At 33.7% G+C, this 21762-nt stretch overlaps 4 protein-coding genes across 6 annotated transcripts; all 4 read right to left on the reverse strand.

The window, feature by feature from the left end:
* Positions 1-339: 339 nt before the first annotated feature.
* Positions 340-2084, reverse strand: LOC106379575 (putative FBD-associated F-box protein At5g56560). The gene is made up of 3 exons (XM_013819504.3): positions 911-2084; positions 684-818; positions 340-604 (listed from the first exon to the last, which is right to left on the reverse strand). Exons 1-3 carry the CDS (start codon positions 1772-1774, stop codon positions 587-589), a joined length of 1017 nt encoding a protein of 338 aa, XP_013674958.2. The 5' UTR covers positions 1775-2084; the 3' UTR covers positions 340-586.
* Positions 2085-3723: 1639 nt separating this feature from the next.
* LOC125585398 (putative FBD-associated F-box protein At5g56560) lies at positions 3724-5660 on the reverse strand. Of its 2 annotated transcripts, XM_048754390.1 has the most exons (4): positions 5536-5660; positions 4279-5141; positions 4052-4186; positions 3724-3972 (listed from the first exon to the last, which is right to left on the reverse strand). In XM_048754390.1, exons 1-4 carry the CDS (start codon positions 5537-5539, stop codon positions 3955-3957), a joined length of 1020 nt encoding a protein of 339 aa, XP_048610347.1. In that variant the 5' UTR covers positions 5540-5660; the 3' UTR covers positions 3724-3954. The 2 variants fall into 2 exon arrangements, with proteins under 2 accessions (XP_048610347.1, XP_048610346.1); XM_048754389.1 differs by lacking the exon at positions 3724-3972 and having other exon boundaries at positions 4028-4186.
* Positions 5661-11342: 5682 nt separating this feature from the next.
* On the reverse strand, positions 11343-12508 carry LOC125584084 (putative FBD-associated F-box protein At5g56560). The gene is made up of 2 exons (XM_048751952.1): positions 11594-12508; positions 11343-11501 (listed from the first exon to the last, which is right to left on the reverse strand). Exons 1-2 carry the CDS (start codon positions 12506-12508, stop codon positions 11343-11345), a joined length of 1074 nt encoding a protein of 357 aa, XP_048607909.1.
* Positions 12509-15627: 3119 nt separating this feature from the next.
* On the reverse strand, positions 15628-17720 carry LOC125585399 (putative FBD-associated F-box protein At5g56560). Of its 2 annotated transcripts, XM_048754394.1 has the most exons (4): positions 17441-17715; positions 16183-17045; positions 15956-16090; positions 15628-15876 (listed from the first exon to the last, which is right to left on the reverse strand). In XM_048754394.1, the coding sequence occupies exons 1-4, from the start codon at positions 17442-17444 to the stop codon at positions 15859-15861; spliced, it is 1020 nt and encodes a 339-aa protein (XP_048610351.1). In that variant the 5' UTR covers positions 17445-17715; the 3' UTR covers positions 15628-15858. The 2 variants fall into 2 exon arrangements, with proteins under 2 accessions (XP_048610351.1, XP_048610349.1); XM_048754392.1 differs by lacking the exon at positions 15628-15876 and having other exon boundaries at positions 15932-16090; positions 17441-17720.
* Between the last annotated feature and the right edge of the window lie 4042 nt (positions 17721-21762).

Consider the following 21762-nt stretch of genomic DNA (forward strand, 5'->3'; position numbering starts at 1 on the left):
CAGTACGGCCAAAAGGTCAAAAAAAAATTATTGGGACAATTGCAAATTAGATATGTTTCATTTTGTAAATTCTCTCTAAAATAATGTATTTTTCTATTATATTACTAATTACAACGTACACTAAAATAAGCTCATTCATTCCTTATATATTATTTCTTCCCAATCACTGTTATAAGTAAGAAACGGTGGCCGTCATGGAAAATAACAACAAGCACCACCTGCAATCATAAAACTTATGTACAAACCAGCAAGAGAAACAACAAGGATAGTCAAATAAGCGCGGTTTACTTCGAGTAGCTGACTATCACAAATTTAACACTTTTTGTAAAATTCCAAAAGAAATACTCCAAATTCAGTGACATGTTGAACTTAATATAAAAAAAAAGATCTTCTTGTTCGAATCAATTTTACATTCAATTAAAAATAGATGGAAAACATGTTGATAAGATAATTTTAGATGACCAGCGTTTGCTAAGAAATACTTGGCCACTTGTTTAGCTTTGTGCCTTTGAATGTTTACATTCCAAATTCTTGAGATGCGATAACAAACATTCAGGAACAAAAGTCTGCTTGTTCCAAAGAACCATTAATGGGCGCGATGTATCTGAGATGCACAAAGTAGGTGTTAGCGCTAGAAAAAAGCAAAACACACACACATATTAAGGAAACTGAATACTACATACCGACTTAAGCTTGAGAACTCGAAGTGTTAGGGGGTCTGTGATTATGCGGGAAAGTAGATTGCAACACTCCGAAGAACAAGTACACAGCTCTAGATGTTCAAGAAAGGCAAAGGAAGTGCCTGCATGGTATGGAATCTGTAACCGAAGCGAACAAACAAAGTAGAATTAAAATTGACAGAAAACAATTAGGGTTGTGACTTGAGTGATTCCAAATTAACAAAGCTTACGTTTGAAGATTTTGAACACAAAGAGAGATAACGGACTGAGGCAAGAGATCCTATTAGACTCTCGGATTGATCACAAACAGCCTCAACATTCGCCTTGACCAGCTCCGGCATATTTGTGAACAGCAAATAGTTACTGTGACGGTCTCTAATGTTCAGGTACCTTAAGGAAGGAGCATTTATGACAAATCCATGAACACCCGTGGGTTGATGAGATCCCACACGTATATAATCAATCGATAAACTCGTCAAACTAGGCACGTTGATAGTGAAGATCTCCACATTGGAATATCCGGATCGTCTTACAACCAACTCTTCAAGAACTGGACAAATGCTTAGAAGCTTCTGAACAGATTCGTCGCGTGAGAACTTGACGGATAAAAGGCGAAGAGTTTTGAGAGACGACAAGGAACCATTAGGCGGAACATCCACGAGATGTAGCCTGCAGAGTATCAATGTTTCGAGGGTCCCACATGCATAGAAGATACTCGGCAGTTCTAGGGATGTGTAAAGAAACTCGATTCTCAACTCTCTCAAACCGCAAGAAACTGCGGTTTCAACCAAAGAGGAGAACCTATGAAAAGAGTTACTATTTCTGTCACATTCATTACCTGGGATAAGCTTCAAATCCAAGCTCTTTAGAATCTGAGGGTTACTAATAGCCAAAGATCTGGAAACCCATTTGAGAAGAAAGTCGTCGAAGTCTTTATCACCAATCTTGAGTTTAGACCCCAACTTCCATAAAGACCGCCACCGTTGGGACAAGAAACTTGTTGCCATCACTTCCTTAAGAGAAAGTGACGACAGTATCCTTAAGAGCAGATCATCTGGCAGCTGGCTGATAATGTCCCTCCTGTAATTTTCCATTGCTATGAAAGAGGAGACATATTAGCAGAAGTTTATGTTCCCGTCATCAAAGTGTCACCCAAAAATGAAAATAAATAATAAATAATAATGAAAGACGAGCATATTAGCCGGACATACTACACAAAGACTATAGGTTTTCAAATCGAAACCCTGACGAGTTAAATCTATATATTATACTCAACAAAATCCTACAAATGCTTGTTCTTAAAATCAGTTTCTACTTTCTACACAGACAAAAACCAAAGAGATCTGTAGGCTTGCAGAAAAAAAAACCTAAACACCTCCACAAGAAGTCAAAAAATGCACAATCAGAAGCACCAGGAGCGAAACTTTACAACCGATGAAAATGATGCATCACCTTGACCTGGACTTTCTCAGTTCTCTCTTAAACTCATACTGGTAAGTGTAACAATTTATTACAAGTTCGATTTCTATCTTGTTTTTAGTTTTCTTTTTAATTCTTCTTAATTTATTTAAATAAGGATAAGTCTTAAGTTGAATAGGTATATGTACGTATATGTTTCAACCTAAGAGGCTAAAGATTATTGTTAGTTTTCATTAGTCTCGTTAGATTATGATTAATATTCTGTTGGTGTTATAAAGGAGAACGTATGTGATCTTCTAAGATTTTGTTTTTGATCATTTAATAAACAAGAGATTTTTTTTCTCTGACAAATCACAATTATATTTCTCTATTATGAATAGAGTCGTCCAAGAACTTAATCAGAGTTTGATTACAGCTTCTTTGATTATCCCAATACGCTGCTGCAACAGTTGGTGACATTCTTGTGAAGCAACAACTAAGGCTGATCTTACATTTACTTGCATTCGTTTCTATTAAAGGTTACTGGAAAGCTAAAAGAAGTCCGCCTGTAATGGAACCTTTCGATGGTCTTCTTGGGTTGGATTCCAACAAAATTCTTTGAGAGAGTCACACACCATTTGGTAATAACTTTTTCACATGTACCACTTATCTTCTCTCGAAACATGTTTAATACACACACATGCATATATAGGCAGAACATTGTAGCCCAAAATCTTGTACAACGAAATATTTTTTTCATTCGGCTATAAATATTACATACAACGAACAAGATGAAGAAAATGGAGTCATCATTTTCTGGGGACTGGACAAGTTACACTTCAAGGAGGAACACACGTTTGGTTCCGTAACACAAGAAGTTTTTTGGGAGTTTACCATGGGCCAATTTACATTGGAGGGGAAAAAACTGATAACTGTGCCAACGACTGTGCAGTAATTGTTGACTCCGGCAAACCAACGCGGGTAAGAAAATTTAGTGTATATGTGGCGCAGGCACAATAGATAAAGAGAGGTTCGTTTAGTCTTGAGAATATCCGAACTTCAACTGAGCTTTGAGGATTACGTATTCTATCAAATATATATCATAGTAAAACACATTGAAATTGTTTTCTAAACTAGTTATATAACCAGAATTAAAATTATATGTCAAATAAATAAAATAAAATTTCAATATTTATATTAAAAAGCATACAATTATTTTTTTTAATACTTTTAATATTTTGAAATTTTAAGTATTTATAAAACTATTTTTTCATTTATAAAGCACAAAGAATGTCCAGTACAGCCAAAAGGTCAAAAAAAAATTATTGGGACAATTGCAAATTGGATATGTTTCATTTTGTAAATTCTCTCTAAAATAATGTATTTTTCTACTATATTACTAATTATAACATACACTAAAATAAGCTCATTCATTCCTTATACATTATTTCTTCCCAATCATTGTTTTAAGTAAGAAACGGTGGCTGTCATGGAAAATAACAACAAGCACCACCTGCAATCATAAAACTTATGTACAAACCAGCAAGAGAAACAAAAAGGATAGTCAAATAAGCGCGGTTCACTTCGAGTAGCTGACTATCACAAATTTAACACCTTTTGTAAATTCCAAAAGAAATACTCCAAATTCAGTGACATGTTGAACTTAATATAGAAATGAGTTTCTTGTTCGAATCAATTTTACATTCAATTAAAAAAAGATTGAAAACATGTTGACAAGATAATTTCAGATGACCAGCGTTTGCTAAGATATACTTGGCCACTTGTTTAGCTTTGAGCCTTTGAATGTTTACATTCCAAATTCTTGAGATGCGATAACAAACATTCAGGAACAAAAGTCTGCTTGTTCCAAGAACCATTAATGGGCGCGATGTATCTGAGATGCACAAAGTAGGTGTTAGCTCTAGAAGAAAGCAAAACACACACACATATTAAGGAAACTGAATACTACATACCGACTTAAGCTTGAGAACTCGAAGTGTTAGGGGGTCTGTGATTATGCGGGAAAGTAGATTCCAACACTCCGAAGAACAAGTACACAGCTCTAGATGTTCAAGAAAGGCAAAGGAAGTGCCTGCATGGTATGGAATCTGTAACCGAAGCGAACAAACAAAGTAGAATTAAAATTGACAGAAAACAATTAGGGTTGTGACTTGAGTGATTCCAAATTAACAAAGCTTACGTTTGAAGATTTTGAACACAAAGAGAGATGACGGACTGAGGCAAGAGATCCTATTAGACTCTCGGATTGATCACAAACAGCCTCAACATTCGCCTTGACCAGCTCCGGCATATTTGTGAACAGCAAATAGTTACTGTGACGGTCTCTAATGTTCAGGTACCTTAAGGAAGGAGCATTTATGACAAATCCATGAACACCCGCGGGTTGATGAGATCCCACACGTATATAATCAATCGATAAACTCGTCAAACTAGGCACGTTGATAGTGAAGATCTCCACATTGGAATATCCGGATCGTCTTACAACCAACTCTTCAAGAACTGGACAAATGCTTAGAAGCTTCTGAACAGATTCGTCGCGTGAGAACTTGACGGATAAAAGGCAAAGAGTTTTGAGAGACGACAAGGAACCATTAGGCGGAACATCCGCGAAATGTAGCCTGCAGAGTATCAAGGTTTCGAGGGTCCCACATGCATAGAAGATACTCGGCAGTTCTAGTGATGTGTAAAGAAACTCGATTTTCAACTCTCTCAAACCGCAAGAAACTGCGGTTTTAACCAAAGAGGAGAACCTATACAAAGAGTTTATATTTCTATCAAGTTCACCTGGGATAAGCTTTATATCCAAGCTCTTTAGAATCTGAGGGTTACTAATAGCCAAAGATCTGGAAACCCATTTGACAAGCAACTCGCTGAAGTCTTTATTACCAATCTTGAGTTTAGACCCCAACTTCCATAAAGACCGCCACCGTTGGGACAAGAAACTCGTTGCCATCACTTCCTTAAGAGAAAGTGACGACAGTATCCTTAAGAGCAGATCATCTGGCAGCTGGCTGATAATGTCCCTCCTGTAATTTTCCATTGCTATGAAAGAGGAGACATATTAGCAGAAGTTTATGTTCCCGTCATCAAAGTGTCACCCAAAAATGAAAATAAATAATAAATAATAATGAAAGACGAGCATATTAGCCGGACATACTACACAAAGACTATAGGTTTTCAAATGGAAACCCTGACGAGTTAAATCTATATATTATACTCAACAAAATCCTACAAATGCTTGTTCTTAAAATCAGTTTCTACTTTCTACACAGACAAAAACCAAAGAGATCTGTAGGCTTGCAGAAAAAAAAAACCTAAACACCTCCACAAGAAGTCAAAAAATGCACAATCAGAAGCACCAGGAGCGAAACTTTACAACCGATGAAAATGATGCATCACCTTGACCTTAACTGAAAAAATGGAAGGTAAAACTCACGCATGTAATGATCGTCTTCGTTTATTTTTCTTCGGTTACATAGTTTATGTTTATGTTTCTTGATTTTATCACTAGCGAATGGAAGAAGCTTATCACCAGAGTCTACGTGTTTCTCAGTGGCTTCTTCTGTCGATTTCTTACCTTTAAAAACAAAATCTTTTTAAAAGGGATTAAATCCTAAATTACAGCTCATCGCAATTTATTTTCGAAATTCTATTTGTTTTCCTGAAAATAACGTCATGAATCATTTCAATTTAAAGAATGTTTTTTCTTTGGTAAAAATTTAAATAATGTTTTTTTATGATTCACTGGAAAAACTGAGAATAGGATGAAGGGAAAGAGGAGAGAGTTGACTTAAGTACGACAAATATTCTATCCACGCAAAAAGGTATAGACTGGCAGACTAGAAAGAGTAATCGAGGTTGGTACTTTCTCTGGTTAGGGTTTCTCCGGGGTAGTTCTTCTCTGATGTAGCCTATCTATTGGCGAGGGTAACATATCTATTGACAGCTTGGATTTCTATTAGATTTTGAGTTTTCTTTTTATTTCTTTTTTAATGTCAAACAGTTGTTCTATTACTCAAGCTTGAGGTGGTCTGAAAAATCATACCGTAAAAGAACAAACAATGTAGTACAAGTCCCTATGAAATAATCGATTTGTTTTCCTGACAATAGCATCATGAATCATTTCAATTTAAAGAATATTTTTTCTTTGGTAAAAGAATTGAAATAATGTTGGGGTTTTTTTTTAAAAGTCAAATGGTTATTCTATTACTTAAGTTTGAGGTGGTCTCAGAAACCAAACCGGAACAGAACAACCAATGTCTTTTTAATTTTCTTTAAATAAAAAGAATTCGCAAGTTGAATATATGTCTCAACCTTAAGAGTATCGCTAGTTTTTGTCAGTCACGTTATATTATGATTTTATTACGTTGGTGTTATAAAAGGAGAACGTATGTGTTCTTCTTAGTCTTGGTTTTTGATTTAATATGCAAGAGACTTTTTTCCTCTGACAAATCGCCTCACATTTCTATTTCTCTATTGAGCTGTACGAATCGAGTCATAGAAGAACTTAATCAAAGTTTGGTTACAGCTTCTCTGATTATCCCAATACGATGCTGCAACAATTGATATCAGAGACAAAAAAAATCCTAAACATTCCACATAAGAAGGATGTTTTTTTTTTGATAAAATGTGAATTTTATTTACCAAAACTGGAACGGTTACAAGCTAACAGCTCGGCGGAGCTAAACGTTATCTAAGGCCCAAAAAAAAAAGTGGAAAAAGCCTACAAATAACAAAGATACTAGAAAGAGGAGGAGCTACTATTCAAATGTGAACCATTGTGAAAGTAGGCCTCTGAAGTTCTTGCGGGTTGAGCGAGCTAAGATAGAGTCCCGAACGCTGCGATCAATCCGCTTGAAGACTACTATTGGGGAGGAGATGATGGAGTTGTGGAGGCGCGCATTCCGTTCTTTCCAGATGTAGAAGATCACTGTCTGAGCTACTAGTGTTTTTAGAGTCAAACTGAACTGGCCAGAGTTCAATGATATCCAAGCAACCATTTCAGACCAATCATAGAAAAGGCGTTGTCTCCCAAACCTGTGAAGAACAGTTCTCCAGATATTCTCGCTGAGGGAGCAGTGCAGGAAGAGATGGTCTCTCGATTCTGAGCTAGCTCCGCACACACAACATAGAGTTGGGTTGTTTTGCCCCCAAGCTGCTGTCCTTTCTCTAGTTGGAAGTCGGTTGAGATGAGCAACCCAAAAAGTGAAAGCATGCTTAGGAATGTTTCCCTTATACCAAACTGCCTTTGTCCAACTTTGTGGAGCCTGTGCAGGCCGGAGTACCTCCCAAGTGAGTTTAGTTGAGAATGTGGCAGTAGTGGAGCCATAAGAAGGATGTTTAGAAACAACATGATATAATACACTAAATCATAGACAACAAAATAAATAATAATTTACTGGTTGTATCATTTCTACTACGTTTGATTTTTATAGTAAAAAAAACACAAAACTAAAATTTAATACACTAAATTAAAAATATTTTCAAATTATTATATTAGTTAATTTAATTTAGTCACACAAACATATTTCAAGAATACAAATTTTTAAACAAAAACAATTAACCAGTATATAAAATTTTAAAAATAATGATTACATAAATAAATATTGTTATAAAAAATATATATATATATATATATACTTACAATTTATTTTATATTTTAATTATTATATTAAAAATTAAAATATATCCACACGGACATGTAGATTCAATTCTAGTTCTCTCTAAAATAATGTCATTCTCTATCATAACTCTCTTTGGACCAAACTATTGTTTTGTAAGTTTTTAAATGTAATACACCTTCTCTCCTATGTTTACAACCAAGAGAATTCATTAATTGTATCTTCCTAAGGTTAAAAAAATTGGTTCACTATTAATTTCTATAAAATAGATTTCTATTGATTTACCATAATAGTTTAATAATTTATACTAAATAAATACGATTGAGCTATGTATATCTTCTCTATCATTTAGTATTCTTATTTCTTGTCATAATGTGTTTAATCCGATTTCATATTTCAAACCAGAAAACTTAGACCATCCCGTTTCAATAGGATAACAATTTTAAATGAATACTAAATATGATGATCTATGAACGAGCTACACAATAAATGTCCCAATTTTTTTTATTGTAAACCGGTTACATATATATCCCCAACAAAATTGAAATAAACAAAATATATAAACACTAATCTGTACATTCACGAAATCTAATTGTTATTTTACATCTCATAGATTTTATATACATGGAAATTCTTCTCTAGGCAAAATTATATATGTTTAGTATACTAAAAATAATCTGGTTTATTTAATATATTGTATTATAAATTCTCGGTTATGAACTTATGGTATATATCATTGATACAACAATTACACTATACATTTTTCAAATAGTGAATATGTCAAACCTATACATATCAATACATTAAAAAACGCTATATATATTATCAGTATTTTCAGGGAATATCATAACAGATAATTAATATCATCCTAATACAATATATTAGAAAATATCTATAGTAATTGTGTTCATAATAATTGTACCTCATAACAATCAATTAATCACCTGGGAAGCTTACCTAATAATAACACATCTATTAAAAAAAATATATAATAAACTTTCTGTTTTAACCAATTTTTTCATTTATAAGATCTTACCTATTAATAGTTTTTGGAGTTCACTGTGTTCAAATATTTTGTTAACAATTTCACGAAATTTATGAGAAATATACATTAAATTTCAGCATATTTGATTTATATAACCGGGCCAGTATCTTTCAACATATTCGATTAATGTATCTTGTAAGCATTTTGAAGATATTTCAAAAGATTTTATGATCAGAATTAGTTGGTGAATCTACAAAATTGTGTAACAACCTTAACTTATTGTACTTTATAAACCTAATATGTTTTCTATAAAATATTAATCCTTCTTCGACATCAAAAACATCTATTTTAAAATAATTGCATAAAATGACTTATGTCAAAGCACATATATTCTAAAATCATTACTCAACGCGAGAAGATTTAAACTGATGAACTATTGGTTAATTTTCATTTCATGGAAAAAATGCCTTTTTCGACCCCAACTGCTTCTATCGTGCATTTTCATACCCATACTAAACATTAGTGCGAAACCATACCTGAACTAAGTTTTTATTTAAATTTCCAACCCAAACTTCAATCCATATCATTAAATCCTACCTTGACTAACTTACTGTTAGTCTGACTTTAAACCATGCGTAATAGGATTATACGTGGAATTTAATTTATTCTAGCGCAAGAACGAAATGACGTCGTTTGATTCATTAATCAAAACGACGTCGTTCTGAATTGGGGCAAAATTAAAATTAAAAACCCTAGCCCCTTCTTCTTCGACTTAAGCTCTCGAGTCTCTCTCTCTTAGACAAGAACACGAAAATCCCAAAAACTTGAAGATCCGAAGGTCTTTCACGATCCGAAGGTCTTTCACGAGAACACGAGTGTTGGGTCATCGAAGGATGTTAGCCTACTGGAAAATGAGGTAATTTATTTCCTCACAAAATGTTTAGATTGCTGATTGTTAGTGACTCGAAACCGAAATTGGTTTAGTTTGTTGAAATTTTCTCTTCTCTTTTACAGAATGTTCGAGATTGTAACATTTAATGTTAGTTTCGGTAGATATTGGGTGAAGAAAAGAAGCGGTGATGTTGGCTACATTGGTAGAGATATTAAAACAATTGAATGCAAACCAGAGGAGTTGTTCACATCTTTATTAGATGAGTTTGGGGAGGGATTATATGTCCAAAAGTTGTAGTACACGCTTCCTTTTGAGAATCACAATGATCGAAAGAAACTGAGCCATGTTAGAGATGATGATTTCAGAACGATGTGTGAAGCGGGTGAGTGGAAAGGAGTTGTTAATTTGTTCCTAGTGAACTCAGTAGATCATCCTGAGGAAGAGCAGGTTCAGGAACTTCGTGAAGAACAGATCCGAGTAGAAAGAAATGTTGATGGCTTTGTTGATGAAGATTTTGACTATCATAACATGCCTCCCAATTTTGATGGTGACGAATAGGAGGCTATATTGAGATTCAAACCAGGAAGTGGTCACCTAGAGCTAAGGCAAGTGTTTGACACAGTTGAATATTTCAAAGATGCATTAGTTGAGTATGCTTTGAAGGGAGGGTGGTATATTAAGGTGAATAAATGGGGGAAAATTAAATCAGGGGCTGTGTGTGGAACTAAAGACAAGTGCCCATGGAGAATCTATCGCTCTTATGAAGAGAGATATGGGAAGTGGATGGTGATGACATATGAAGATGAACACAAATGCCAAAAGGACGGGTATAGTAAGATACTAAAATGGTAAAGACATATGAAGATGAGCACAAATATATATCATAGTAAAACACATTGAATTTGTTTTCTAAACTAGTTATATAACCATAATTAAAATTATATGTCAATTAAAAAAAATAAAATTTCAATATTTATATTAAAAAGCATACAATTATTGTTTTTAATACTTTTAATACTCTTAATATTTTGAAATTTTAAATATTTATAAAACTATTTTTTCATTTATAAAGGACAAAGAATGTCCAGTACGGCCAAAAGGTCAAAAAAAAAATTATTGGGACAATTGCAAATTAGATATGTTTCATTTTGTAAATTCTCTCTAAAATAATGTATTTTTCTATTATATTACTAATTACAACGTACACTAAAATAAGCTCATTCATTCCTTATATATTATTTCTTCCCAATCACTGTTATAAGTAAGAAACGGTGGCCGTCATGGAAAATAACAACAAGCACCACCTGTAATCATAAAACTTATGTACAAACCAGCAAGAGAAACAACAAGGATAGTCAAATAAGCGCGGTTCACTTCGAGTAGCTGACTATCACAAATTTAACACTTTTTGTAAAATTCCAAAAGAAATACTCCAAATTCAGTGACATGTTGAACTTAATATAAAAAAAAAGATCTTCTTGTTCGAATCAATTTTACATTCAATTAAAAATAGATGGAAAACATGTTGATAAGATAATTTTAGATGACCAGCGTTTGCTAAGAAATACTTGGCCACTTGTTTAGCTTTGTGCCTTTGAATGTTTACATTCCAAATTCTTGAGATGCGATAACAAACATTCAGGAACAAAAGTCTGCTTGTTCCAAAGAACCATTAATGGGCGCGATGTATCTGAGATGCACAAAGTAGGTGTTAGCGCTAGAAAAAAGCAAAACACACACACATATTAAGGAAACTGAATACTACATACCGACTTAAGCTTGAGAACTCGAAGTGTTAGGGGGTCTGTGATTATGCGGGAAAGTAGATTGCAACACTCCGAAGAACAAGTACACAGCTCTAGATGTTCAAGAAAGGCAAAGGAAGTGCCTGCATGGTATGGAATCTGTAACCGAAGCGAACAAACAAAGTAGAATTAAAATTGACAGAAAACAATTAGGGTTGTGACTTGAGTGATTCCAAATTAACAAAGCTTACGTTTGAAGATTTTGAACACAAAGAGAGATAACGGACTGAGGCAAGAGATCCTATTAGACTCTCGGATTGATCACAAACAGCCTCAACATTCGCCTTGACCAGCTCCGGCATATTTGTGAACAGCAAATAGTTACTGTGACGGTCTCTAATGTTCAGGTACCTTAAGGAAGGAGCATTTATGACAAATCCATGAACACCCGTGGGTTGATGAGATCCCACACGTATATAATCAATCGATAAACTCGTCAAACTAGGCACGTTGATAGTGAAGATCTCCACATTGGAATATCCGGATCGTCTTACAACCAACTCTTCAAGAACTGGACAAATGCTTAGAAGCTTCTGAACAGATTCGTCGCGTGAGAACTTGACGGATAAAAGGCGAAGAGTTTTGAGAGACGACAAGGAACCATTAGGCGGAACATCCACGAGATGTAGCCTGCAGAGTATCAATGTTTCGAGGGTCCCACATGCATAGAAGATACTCGGCAGTTCTAGGGATGTGTAAAGAAACTCGATTCTCAACTCTCTCAAACCGCAAGAAACTGTGGTTTCAACCAAAGAGGAGAACCTATGAAAAGAGTTACTATTTCTGTCACATTCATTACCTGGGATAAGCTTCAAATCCAAGCTCTTTAGAATCTGAGGGTTACTAATAGCCAAAGATCTGGAAACCCATTTGAGAAGAAAGTCGTCGAAGTCTTTATCACCAATCTTGAGTTTAGACCCCAACTTCCATAAAGACCGCCACCGTTGGGACAAGAAACTCGTTGCCATCACTTCCTTAAGAGAAAGTGACGACAGTATCCTTAAGAGCAGATCATCTGGCAGCTGGCCAGGGGCGGATCTACAGTGATTGGTACGGGGGCACGTGCCCCCTACTCTTTTATATAGTTCGCTTAGGTACATAGACATGTGCACTTGTTTTCTGTGGAACATTTGGTAAAGTGCCCCGTATATAACCTTCGTTACAGAGTTCGAACTCCCATATTCTAACTTTTTCCTTCTCTTTCTCTACAATGATCTGCTGTTTGACACGTACACTTTCACTACTAATAGTATTTTTCCTGCTTTTTGTTTTAATATTAGTTGATATACTTTTTATTGTCAACATACCCTTTTCATTTGTGTAAATAATGTCTTATCGATAATGACAAATGTTTATAAATTAATCATAAATAATGTCTTATCAGTTTTTATATATAACATAAACTTATAGACTTATATATTTTAATTTAGTTTTAACTGTAGCATTTAAAACTGTAAAGTTTTCTAATAATTTTATTAAAAATTTCATGTCTAAAAAATAAATATTACTTATTATTTTTTGTAGCTTATAGTAAATTATGTTTTCTGATTAACATTTTATAGTATATATATTTAATAATTTTTATTTTATTTTATTAATTTCATATTATTAAATATATTTAATATGTGCCCCCGTCGAATAGTTTTTTTGGATCCGCCACTGCAGCTGGCTGATAATGTCCCTCCTGTAATTTTCCATTGCTATGAAAGAGGAGACATATTAGCAGAAGTTTATGTTCCCGTCATCAAAGTGTCACCCAAAAATGAAAATAAATAATAAATAATAATGAAAGACGAGCATATTAGCCGGACATACTACACAAAGACTATAGGTTTTCAAATCGAAACCCTGACGAGTTAAATCTATATATTATACTCAACAAAATCCTACAAATGCTTGTTCTTAAAATCAGTTTCTACTTTCTACACAGACAAAAACCAAAGAGATCTGTAGGCTTGCAGAAAAAAAAAACCTAAACACCTCCACTAGAAGTCAAAAAATGCACAATCAGAAGCACCAGGAGCGAAACTTTACAACCGATGAAAATGATGCATCACCTTGACCTTAACTGAAAAAAACGGAAGGTAAAACTCACGCATGTAATGATCGTCTTCGTTTATTTTTCTTCGGTTACATAGTTTATGTTTATGTTTCTTGATTTTATCACTAGCGAATGGAAGAAGCTTATCACCAGAGTCTACGTGTTTCTCAGTGGCTTCTTCTGTCGATTTCTTACCTTTTAAAAATAAAATCTTTTTAAAAGGGATTAAATCCTAAATTACAGCTCATCGCAATTTAAATTACGGTCAAAATTATTTATAAATTATATTTGTTTCTCTGAAAGTAATACGATGAATTATTTCAATTTTTATTTATTTGACAGCTAACCATTTAAATTAAAGGAATTTAAAGAATGTTGGCTTATAATTCACTGGGAAAAAGCGGAGAATCGGATGAAGGGAAAGAAGAGAGAGTTGATTCAAGTATGACAAATATTCTATCGAAGCAAAAAGGTATATATACACGTGGATAAATAGGAAATGTTTAGCATGTTTACATTGAGACAGAGAGAGAGATTAAGAGACTGAGAGACTATAGAGTATAATTGAGGTTGGTACTTTCTGGTTAGGGTTTCTCTGGACTTTCTCAGTTCTCTCTTAAACTATCTACTGGTAAGTGTAACACATTTATTAACAAGTTCGATTTCTATCTGGTTTTTAGTTTTCTTTTTAATTCTTCTTAATTTATTTAAATAAGGATAAGTCTTAAGTTGAATAGGTATATGTACGTATATGTTTCAACCTAAGAGGCTAAAGATTATTGTTAGTTTTCATTAGTCTCGTTAGATTATGATTAATATTCTGTTGGTGTTATAAAGGAGAACGTATGTGATCTTCTAAGATTTTGTTTTTGATCATTTAATAAACAAGAGATTTTTTTTCTCTGACAAATCACAATTATATTTCTCTATTATGAATAGAGTCGTCCAAGAACTTAATCAGAGTTTGATTACAGCTTCTTTGATTATCCCAATACGCTGCTGCAACAGTTGGTGACATTCTTGTGAAGCAACAACTAAGGCTGATCTTACATTTACTTGCATTCGTTTCTATTAAAGGTTACTGGAAAGCTAAAAGAAGTCCGCCTGTAATGGAACCTTTCGATGGTCTTCTTGGGTTGGATTCCAACAAAATTCTTTGAGAGAGTCACACACCATTTGGTAATAACTTTTTCACATGTACCACTTATCTTCTCTCGAAACATGTTTAATACACACACATGCATATATAGGCAGAACATTGTAGCCCAAAATCTTGTACAACGAAATATTTTTTTCATTCGGCTATAAATATTACATACAACGAACAAGATGAAGAAAATGGAGTCATCATTTTCTGGGGACTGGACAAGTTACACTTCAAGGAGGAACACACGTTTGGTTCCGTAACACAAGAAGTTTTTTGGGAGTTTACCATGGGCCAATTTACATTGGAGGGGAAAAAACTGATAACTGTGCCAACGACTGTGCAGTAATTGTTGACTCCGGCAAACCAACGCGGGTAAGAAAATTTAGTGTATATGTGGCGCAGGCACAATAGATAAAGAGAGGTTCGTTTAGTCTTGAGAATATCCGAACTTCAACTGAGCTTTGAGGATTACGTATTCTATCAAATATATATCATAGTAAAACACATTGAAATTGTTTTCTAAACTAGTTATATAACCAGAATTAAAATTATATGTCAAATAAATAAAATAAAATTTCAATATTTATATTAAAAAGCATACAATTATTTTTTTTAATACTTTTAATATTTTGAAATTTTAAGTATTTATAAAACTATTTTTTCATTTATAAAGCACAAAGAATGTCCAGTACGGCCAAAAGGTCAAAAAAAAAATTATTGGGACAATTGCAAATTGGATATGTTTCATTTTGTAAATTCTCTCTAAAATAATGTATTTTTCTACTATATTACTAATTATAACGTACACTAAAATAAGCTCATTCATTCTTTATACATTATTTCTTCCCAATCATTGTTTTAAGTAAGAAACGGTGGCCGTCATGGAAAATAACAACAAGCACCACCTGCAATCATAAAACTTATGTACAAACCAGCAAGAGAAACAACAAGGATAGTCAAATAAGCGCGGTTCACTTCGAGTAGCTGACTATCACAAATTTAACACCTTTTGTAAATTCCAAAAGAAATACTCCAAATTCAGTGACATGTTGAACTTAATATAGAAATGAGTTTCTTGTTCGAATCAATTTTACATTCAATTAAAAAAAGATTGAAAACATGTTGACAAGATAATTTCAGATGACCAGCGTTTGCTAAGATATACTTGGCCACTTGTTTAGCTTTGAGCCTTTGAATGTTTACATTCCAAATTCTTGAGATGCGATAACAAACATTCAGGAACAAAAGTCTGCTTGTTCCAAGAACCATTAATGGGCGCGATGTATCTGAGATGCACAAAGTAGGTGTTAGCTCTAGAAGAAAGCAAAACACACACACATATTAAGGAAACTGAATACTACATACCGACTTAAGCTTGAGAACTCGAAGTGTTAGGGGGTCTGTGATTATGCGGGAAAGTAGATTCCAACACTCCGAAGAACAAGTACACAGCTCTAGATGTTCAAGAAAGGCAAAGGAAGTGCCTGCATGGTATGGAATCTGTAACCGAAGCGAACAAACAAAGTAGAATTAAAATTGACAGAAAACAATTAGGGTTGTGACTTGAGTGATTCCAAATTAACAAAGCTTACGTTTGAAGATTTTGAACACAAAGAGAGATGACGGACTGAGGCAAGAGATCCTATTAGACTCTCGGATTGATCACAAACAGCCTCAACATTCGCCTTGACCAGCTCCGGCATATTTGTGAACAGCAAATAGTTACTGTGACGGTCTCTAATGTTCAGGTACCTTAAGGAAGGAGCATTTATGACAAATCCATGAACACCCGCGGGTTGATGAGATCCCACACGTATATAATCAATCGATAAACTCATCAAACTAGGCACGTTGATAGTGAAGATCTCCACATTGGAATATCCGGATCGTCTTACAACCAACTCTTCAAGAACTGGACAAATGCTTAGAAGCTTCTGAACAGATTCGTCGCGTGAGAACTTGACGGATAAAAGGCAAAGAGTTTTGAGAGACGACAAGGAACCATTAGGCGGAACATCCGCGAAATGTAGCCTGCAGAGTATCAAGGTTTCGAGGGTCCCACATGCATAGAAGATACTCGGCAGTTCTAGTGATGTGTAAAGAAACTCGATTTTCAACTCTCTCAAACCGCAAGAAACTGCGGTTTTAACCAAAGAGGAGAACCTATACAAAGAGTTTATATTTCTATCAAGTTCACCTGGGATAAGCTTTATATCCAAGCTCTTTAGAATCTGAGGGTTACTAATAGCCAAAGATCTGGAAACCCATTTGACAAGCAACTCGCTGAAGTCTTTATTACCAATCTTGAGTTTAGACCCCAACTTCCATAAAGACCGCCACCGTTGGGACAAGAAACTCGTTGCCATCACTTCCTTAAGAGAAAGTGACGACAGTATCCTTAAGAGCAGATCATCTGGCAGCTGGCTGATAATGTCCCTCCTGTAATTTTCCATTGCTATGAAAGAGGAGACATATTAGCAGAAGTTTATGTTCCCGTCATCAAAGTGTCACCCAAAAATGAAAATAAATAATAAATAATAATGAAAGACGAGCATATTAGCCGGACATACTACACAAAGACTATAGGTTTTCAAATCGAAACCCTGACGAGTTAAATCTATATATTATACTCAACAAAATCCTACAAATGCTTGTTCTTAAAATCAGTTTCTACTTTCTACACAGACAAAAACCAAAGAGATCTGTAGGCTTGCAGAAAAAAAAAACCTAAACACCTCCACAAGAAGTCAAAAAATGCACAATCAGAAGCACCAGGAGCGAAACTTTACAACCGATGAAAATGATGCATCACCTTGACCTTAACTGAAAAAAACGGAAGGTAAAACTCACGCATGTAATGATCGTCTTCGTTTATTTTTCTTCGGTTACATAGTTTATGTTTATGTTTCTTGATTTTATCACTAGCGAATGGAAGAAGCTTATCACCAGAGTCTACGTGTTTCTCAGTGGCTTCTTCTGTCGATTTCTTACCTTTTAAAAACAAAATCTTTTTAAAAGGGATTAAATCCTAAATTACAGCTCATCGCAATTTATTTTCGAAATTCTATTTGTTTTCCTGAAAATAACGTCATGAATCATTTCAATTTAAAGAATGTTTTTTCTTTGGTAAAAAATTTAAATAATGTTTTTTTTATGATTCACTTGAAAAACTGAGAATAGGATGAAGGGAAAGAGGAGAGAGTTGACTTAAGTACGACAAATATTCTATCCACGCAAAAAGGTATAGACTGGCAGACTAGAAAGAGTAATCGAGGTTGGTACTTTCTCTGGTTAGGGTTTCTCCGGGGTAGTTCTTCTCTGATGTAGCCTATCTATTGGCGAGGGTAACATATCTATTGACAGCTTGGATTTCTATTAGATTTTGAGTTTTCTTTTTATTTCTTTTTTAATGTCAAACAGTTGTTCTATTACTCAAGCTTGAGATGGTCTGGAAAATCATACCGGAAAAGAACAAACAATGTAGTACAAGTCCCTATGAAATAATCGATTTGTTTTTCTGACAATAGCATCATGAATCATTTCAATTTAAAGAATTTTTTTTTTTGGTAAAAGAATTGAAATAATGTTGGGGTTTTTTTTAAAAGTCAAATGGTTATTCTATTACTTAGGTTTGAGGTGGTCTCAGAAACCAAACCGGAACAGAACAACCAATGTCTTTTTAATTTTTTTTAAATAAAGAGAATTCGCAAGTTGAATATATGTCTCAACCTTAAGAGTATCGCTAGTTTTTGTCAGTCACGTTATATTATGATTTTATTACGTTGGTGTTATAAAAGGAGAACGTATGTGTTCTTCTTAGACTTGGTTTTTGATTTAATATGCAAGAGACTTTTTTCCTCTGACAAATCGCCTCATATTTCTATTTCTCTATTGAGCTATACGAATCGAGTCATAGAAGAACTTAATCAAAGTTTGGTTACAGCTTCTCTGATTACCCCAATACGATGCTGCAACAATTGATATCAGAGACAAAAAAATCCTAAACATTCCACATAAGAAGGATGTTTTTTTTTTGATAAAATGTGAATTTTATTTACCAAAACTGGAACGGTTACAAGCTAACAGCTCGGCGGAGCTAAACGTTATCTAAGGCCCAAAAAAAAAAAGTGGAAAAAAGCCTACAAATAACAAAGATACTAGAAAGAGGAGGAGCTACTATTCAAATGTGAACCATTGTGAAAGTAGACCTCTGAAGTTCTTGCGGGTTGAGCGAGCTAAGATAGAGTCCCGAACGCTGCGATCAATCCGTTTGAAGACTACTATTGGGGAGGAGATGATGGAGTTGTGGAGGCGCGCATTCCGTTCTTTCCAGATGTAGAAGATCACTGTCTGAGCTACTAGTCTTTTTAGAGTCAAACTGAACTGGCCAGAGTTCAATGATATCCAAGCAACCATTTCAGACCAATCATAGAAAAGGCGTTGTCTCCCAAACCTGTGAAGAACAGTTCTCCAGATATTCTCGCTGAGGGAGCAGTGCAGGAAGAGATGGTCTCTCGATTCTGAGCTAGCTCCGCACACACAACATAGAGTTGGGTTGTTTTGCCCCCAAGCTGCTGTCCTTTCTCTAGTTGGAAGTCGGTTGAGATGAGCAACCCAAAAAGTGAAAGCATGCTTAGGAATGTTTCCCTTATACCAAACTGCCTTTGTCCAACTTTGTGGAGCCTGTGCAGGCCGAAGTACCTCCCAAGTGAGTTTAGTTGAGAATGTGGCAGTAGTGGAGCCATAAGAAGGATGTTTAGAAACAACATGATATAATACACTAAATCATAGACAACAAAATAAATAATAATTTACTGGTTGTATCATTTCTACTACGTTTGATTTTTATAGTAAAAAAAACACAAAACTAAAATTTAATACACTAAATTAAAAATATTTTCAAATTATTATATTAGTTAATTTAATTTAGTCACACAAACATATTTCAAGAATACAAATTTTTAAACAAAAACAATTAACCAGTATATAAAATTTTAAAAATAATAATTACATAAATAAATATTGTTATAAAAAAATATATATATATATACTTACAATATATTTTATATTTTAATTATTATATTAAAAATTAAAATATATCCACACGGACATGTAGATTCAATTCTAGTTCTCTTTAAAATAATGTCATTCTCTATCATAACTCTCTTTGGACCAAACTATTGTTTTGTAAGTTTTTAAATGTAATACACCTTCTCTCCTATGTTTACAACCAAGAGAATTCATTAATTGTATCTTCCTAATATTTCGACAGGGTTAAAAAAATTGGTTCACTATTAATTTCTATAAAATAGATTTCTATTGATTTACCATAATAGTTTAATTATTTATACTAAATAAATACGATTGAGCTATGTATATCTTCTCTATCATTTAGTATTCTTATTTCTTGTCATAATGTGTTTAATCCGATTTCATATTTCAAACCAGAAAACTTAGACCATCCCGTTTCAATAGGATAACAATTTTAAATGAATACTAAATATGATGATCTATGAACGAGCTACACAATAAATGTCCCAATTTTTTTTATTCTAAACCGGTTACATATATATCCCCAACAAAATTGAAATAAACAAAATATATAAACACTAATCTGTACATTCACGAAATCTAATTGTTATTTTACATCTCATAGATTTTATATACATGGAAATTCTTCTCTAGGCAAAATTATATATGTTTAGTATACTAAAAATAATCTGGTTTATTTAATATATTGTATTATAAATTCTCGGTTATGAACTTATGGTATATATCATTGATACAACAATTACACTATACATTTTTCAAATAGTGAATATGTCAAACCTATACATATCAATACATTAAAAAACGCTATATATATTATCAGTATTTTCAGGGAATATCATAACAGATAATTAATATCATCCTAATACAATATATTAGAAAATATCTATAGTAATTGTGTTCATAATAATTGTACCTCATAACAATCAATTAATCACCTGGGAAGCTTACCTAATAATAACACATCTATTAAAAAAAATATATAATAAACTTTCTGTTTTAACCAATTTTTTCATTTATAAGATCTTACCTATTAATAGTTTTTGGAGTTCACTGTGTTCAAATATTTTGTTAACAATTTCACGAAATTTATGAGAAATATACATTAAATTTCAGCATATTTGATTTATATAACCGGGCCAGTATCTTTCAACATATTCGATTAATGTATCTTGTAAGCATTTTGAAGATATTTCAAAAGATTTTATGATCAGAATTAGTTGGTGAATCTACAAAATTGTGTAACAACCTTAACTTATTGTACTTTATAAACCTAATATGTTTTCTATAAAATATTAATCCTTCTTCGACATCAAAAACATCTATTTTAAAATAATTGCATAAAATGACTTATGTCAAAGCACATATATTCTAAAATCATTACTCAACGCGAGAAGATTTAAACTGATGAACTATTGGTTAATTTTCATTTCATGGAAAAAATGCCTTTTTCGACCCCAACTGCTTCTATCGTGCATTTTCATACCCATACTAAACATTAGTGCGAAACCATACCTGAACTAAGTTTTTATTTAAATTTCCAACCCAAACTTCAATCCATATCATTAAATCCTACCTTGACTAACTTACTGTTAGTCTGACTTTAAACCATGCGTAATAGGATTATACGTGGAATTTAATTTATTCTAGCGCAAGAACGAAATGACGTCGTTTGATTCATTAATCAAAACGACGTCGTTCTGAATTGGGGCAAAATTAAAATTAAAAACCCTAGCCCCTTCTTCTTCGACTTAAGCTCTCGAGTCTCTCTCTCTTAGACAAGAACACGAAAATCCCAAAAACTTGAAGATCCGAAGGTCTTTCACGATCCGAAGGTCTTTCACGAGAACACGAGTGTTGGGTCATCGAAGGATGTTAGCCTACTGGAAAATGAGGTAATTTATTTCCTCACAAAATGTTTAGATTGCTGATTGTTAGTGACTCGAAACCGAAATTGGTTTAGTTTGTTGAAATTTTCTCTTCTCTTTTACAGAATGTTCGAGATTGTAACATTTAATGTTAGTTTCGGTAGATATTGGGTGAAGAAAAGAAGCGGTGATGTTGGCTACATTGGTAGAGATATTAAAACAATTGAATGCAAACCAGAGGAGTTGTTCACATCT

Source organism: Brassica napus, chromosome A2 (assembly GCF_020379485.1).
Source record: "Brassica napus cultivar Da-Ae chromosome A2, Da-Ae, whole genome shotgun sequence".
Classification (NCBI taxonomy): Eukaryota; Viridiplantae; Streptophyta; class Magnoliopsida; order Brassicales; family Brassicaceae; genus Brassica; species Brassica napus.

Bases quoted from the DNA above. Each gene is read 5' to 3' on its own strand.
- LOC125585399 (XM_048754392.1), bottom strand. The intron at 16,091-16,182 runs GTAAGCTTTGTT...CTTCGGTTACAG, and splicing joins TGTGTTCAAAATCTTCAAAC to ATTCCATACCATGCAGGCAC.
- LOC125585398 (XM_048754389.1), bottom strand. The intron at 4,187-4,278 runs GTAAGCTTTGTT...CTTCGGTTACAG, and splicing joins TGTGTTCAAAATCTTCAAAC to ATTCCATACCATGCAGGCAC.
- LOC106379575 (XM_013819504.3), bottom strand. From the start codon at position 1,774: ATGGAAAATTACAGGAGGGACATTATCAGCCAGCTGCCAGATGATCTG. The intron at 819-910 runs GTAAGCTTTGTT...CTTCGGTTACAG, and splicing joins TGTGTTCAAAATCTTCAAAC to ATTCCATACCATGCAGGCAC.
- LOC125584084 (XM_048751952.1), bottom strand. From the start codon at position 12,508: ATGTCTATGTACCTAAGCGAACTATATAAAAGAGTAGGGGGCACGTGC. The intron at 11,502-11,593 runs GTAAGCTTTGTT...CTTCGGTTACAG, and splicing joins TGTGTTCAAAATCTTCAAAC to ATTCCATACCATGCAGGCAC.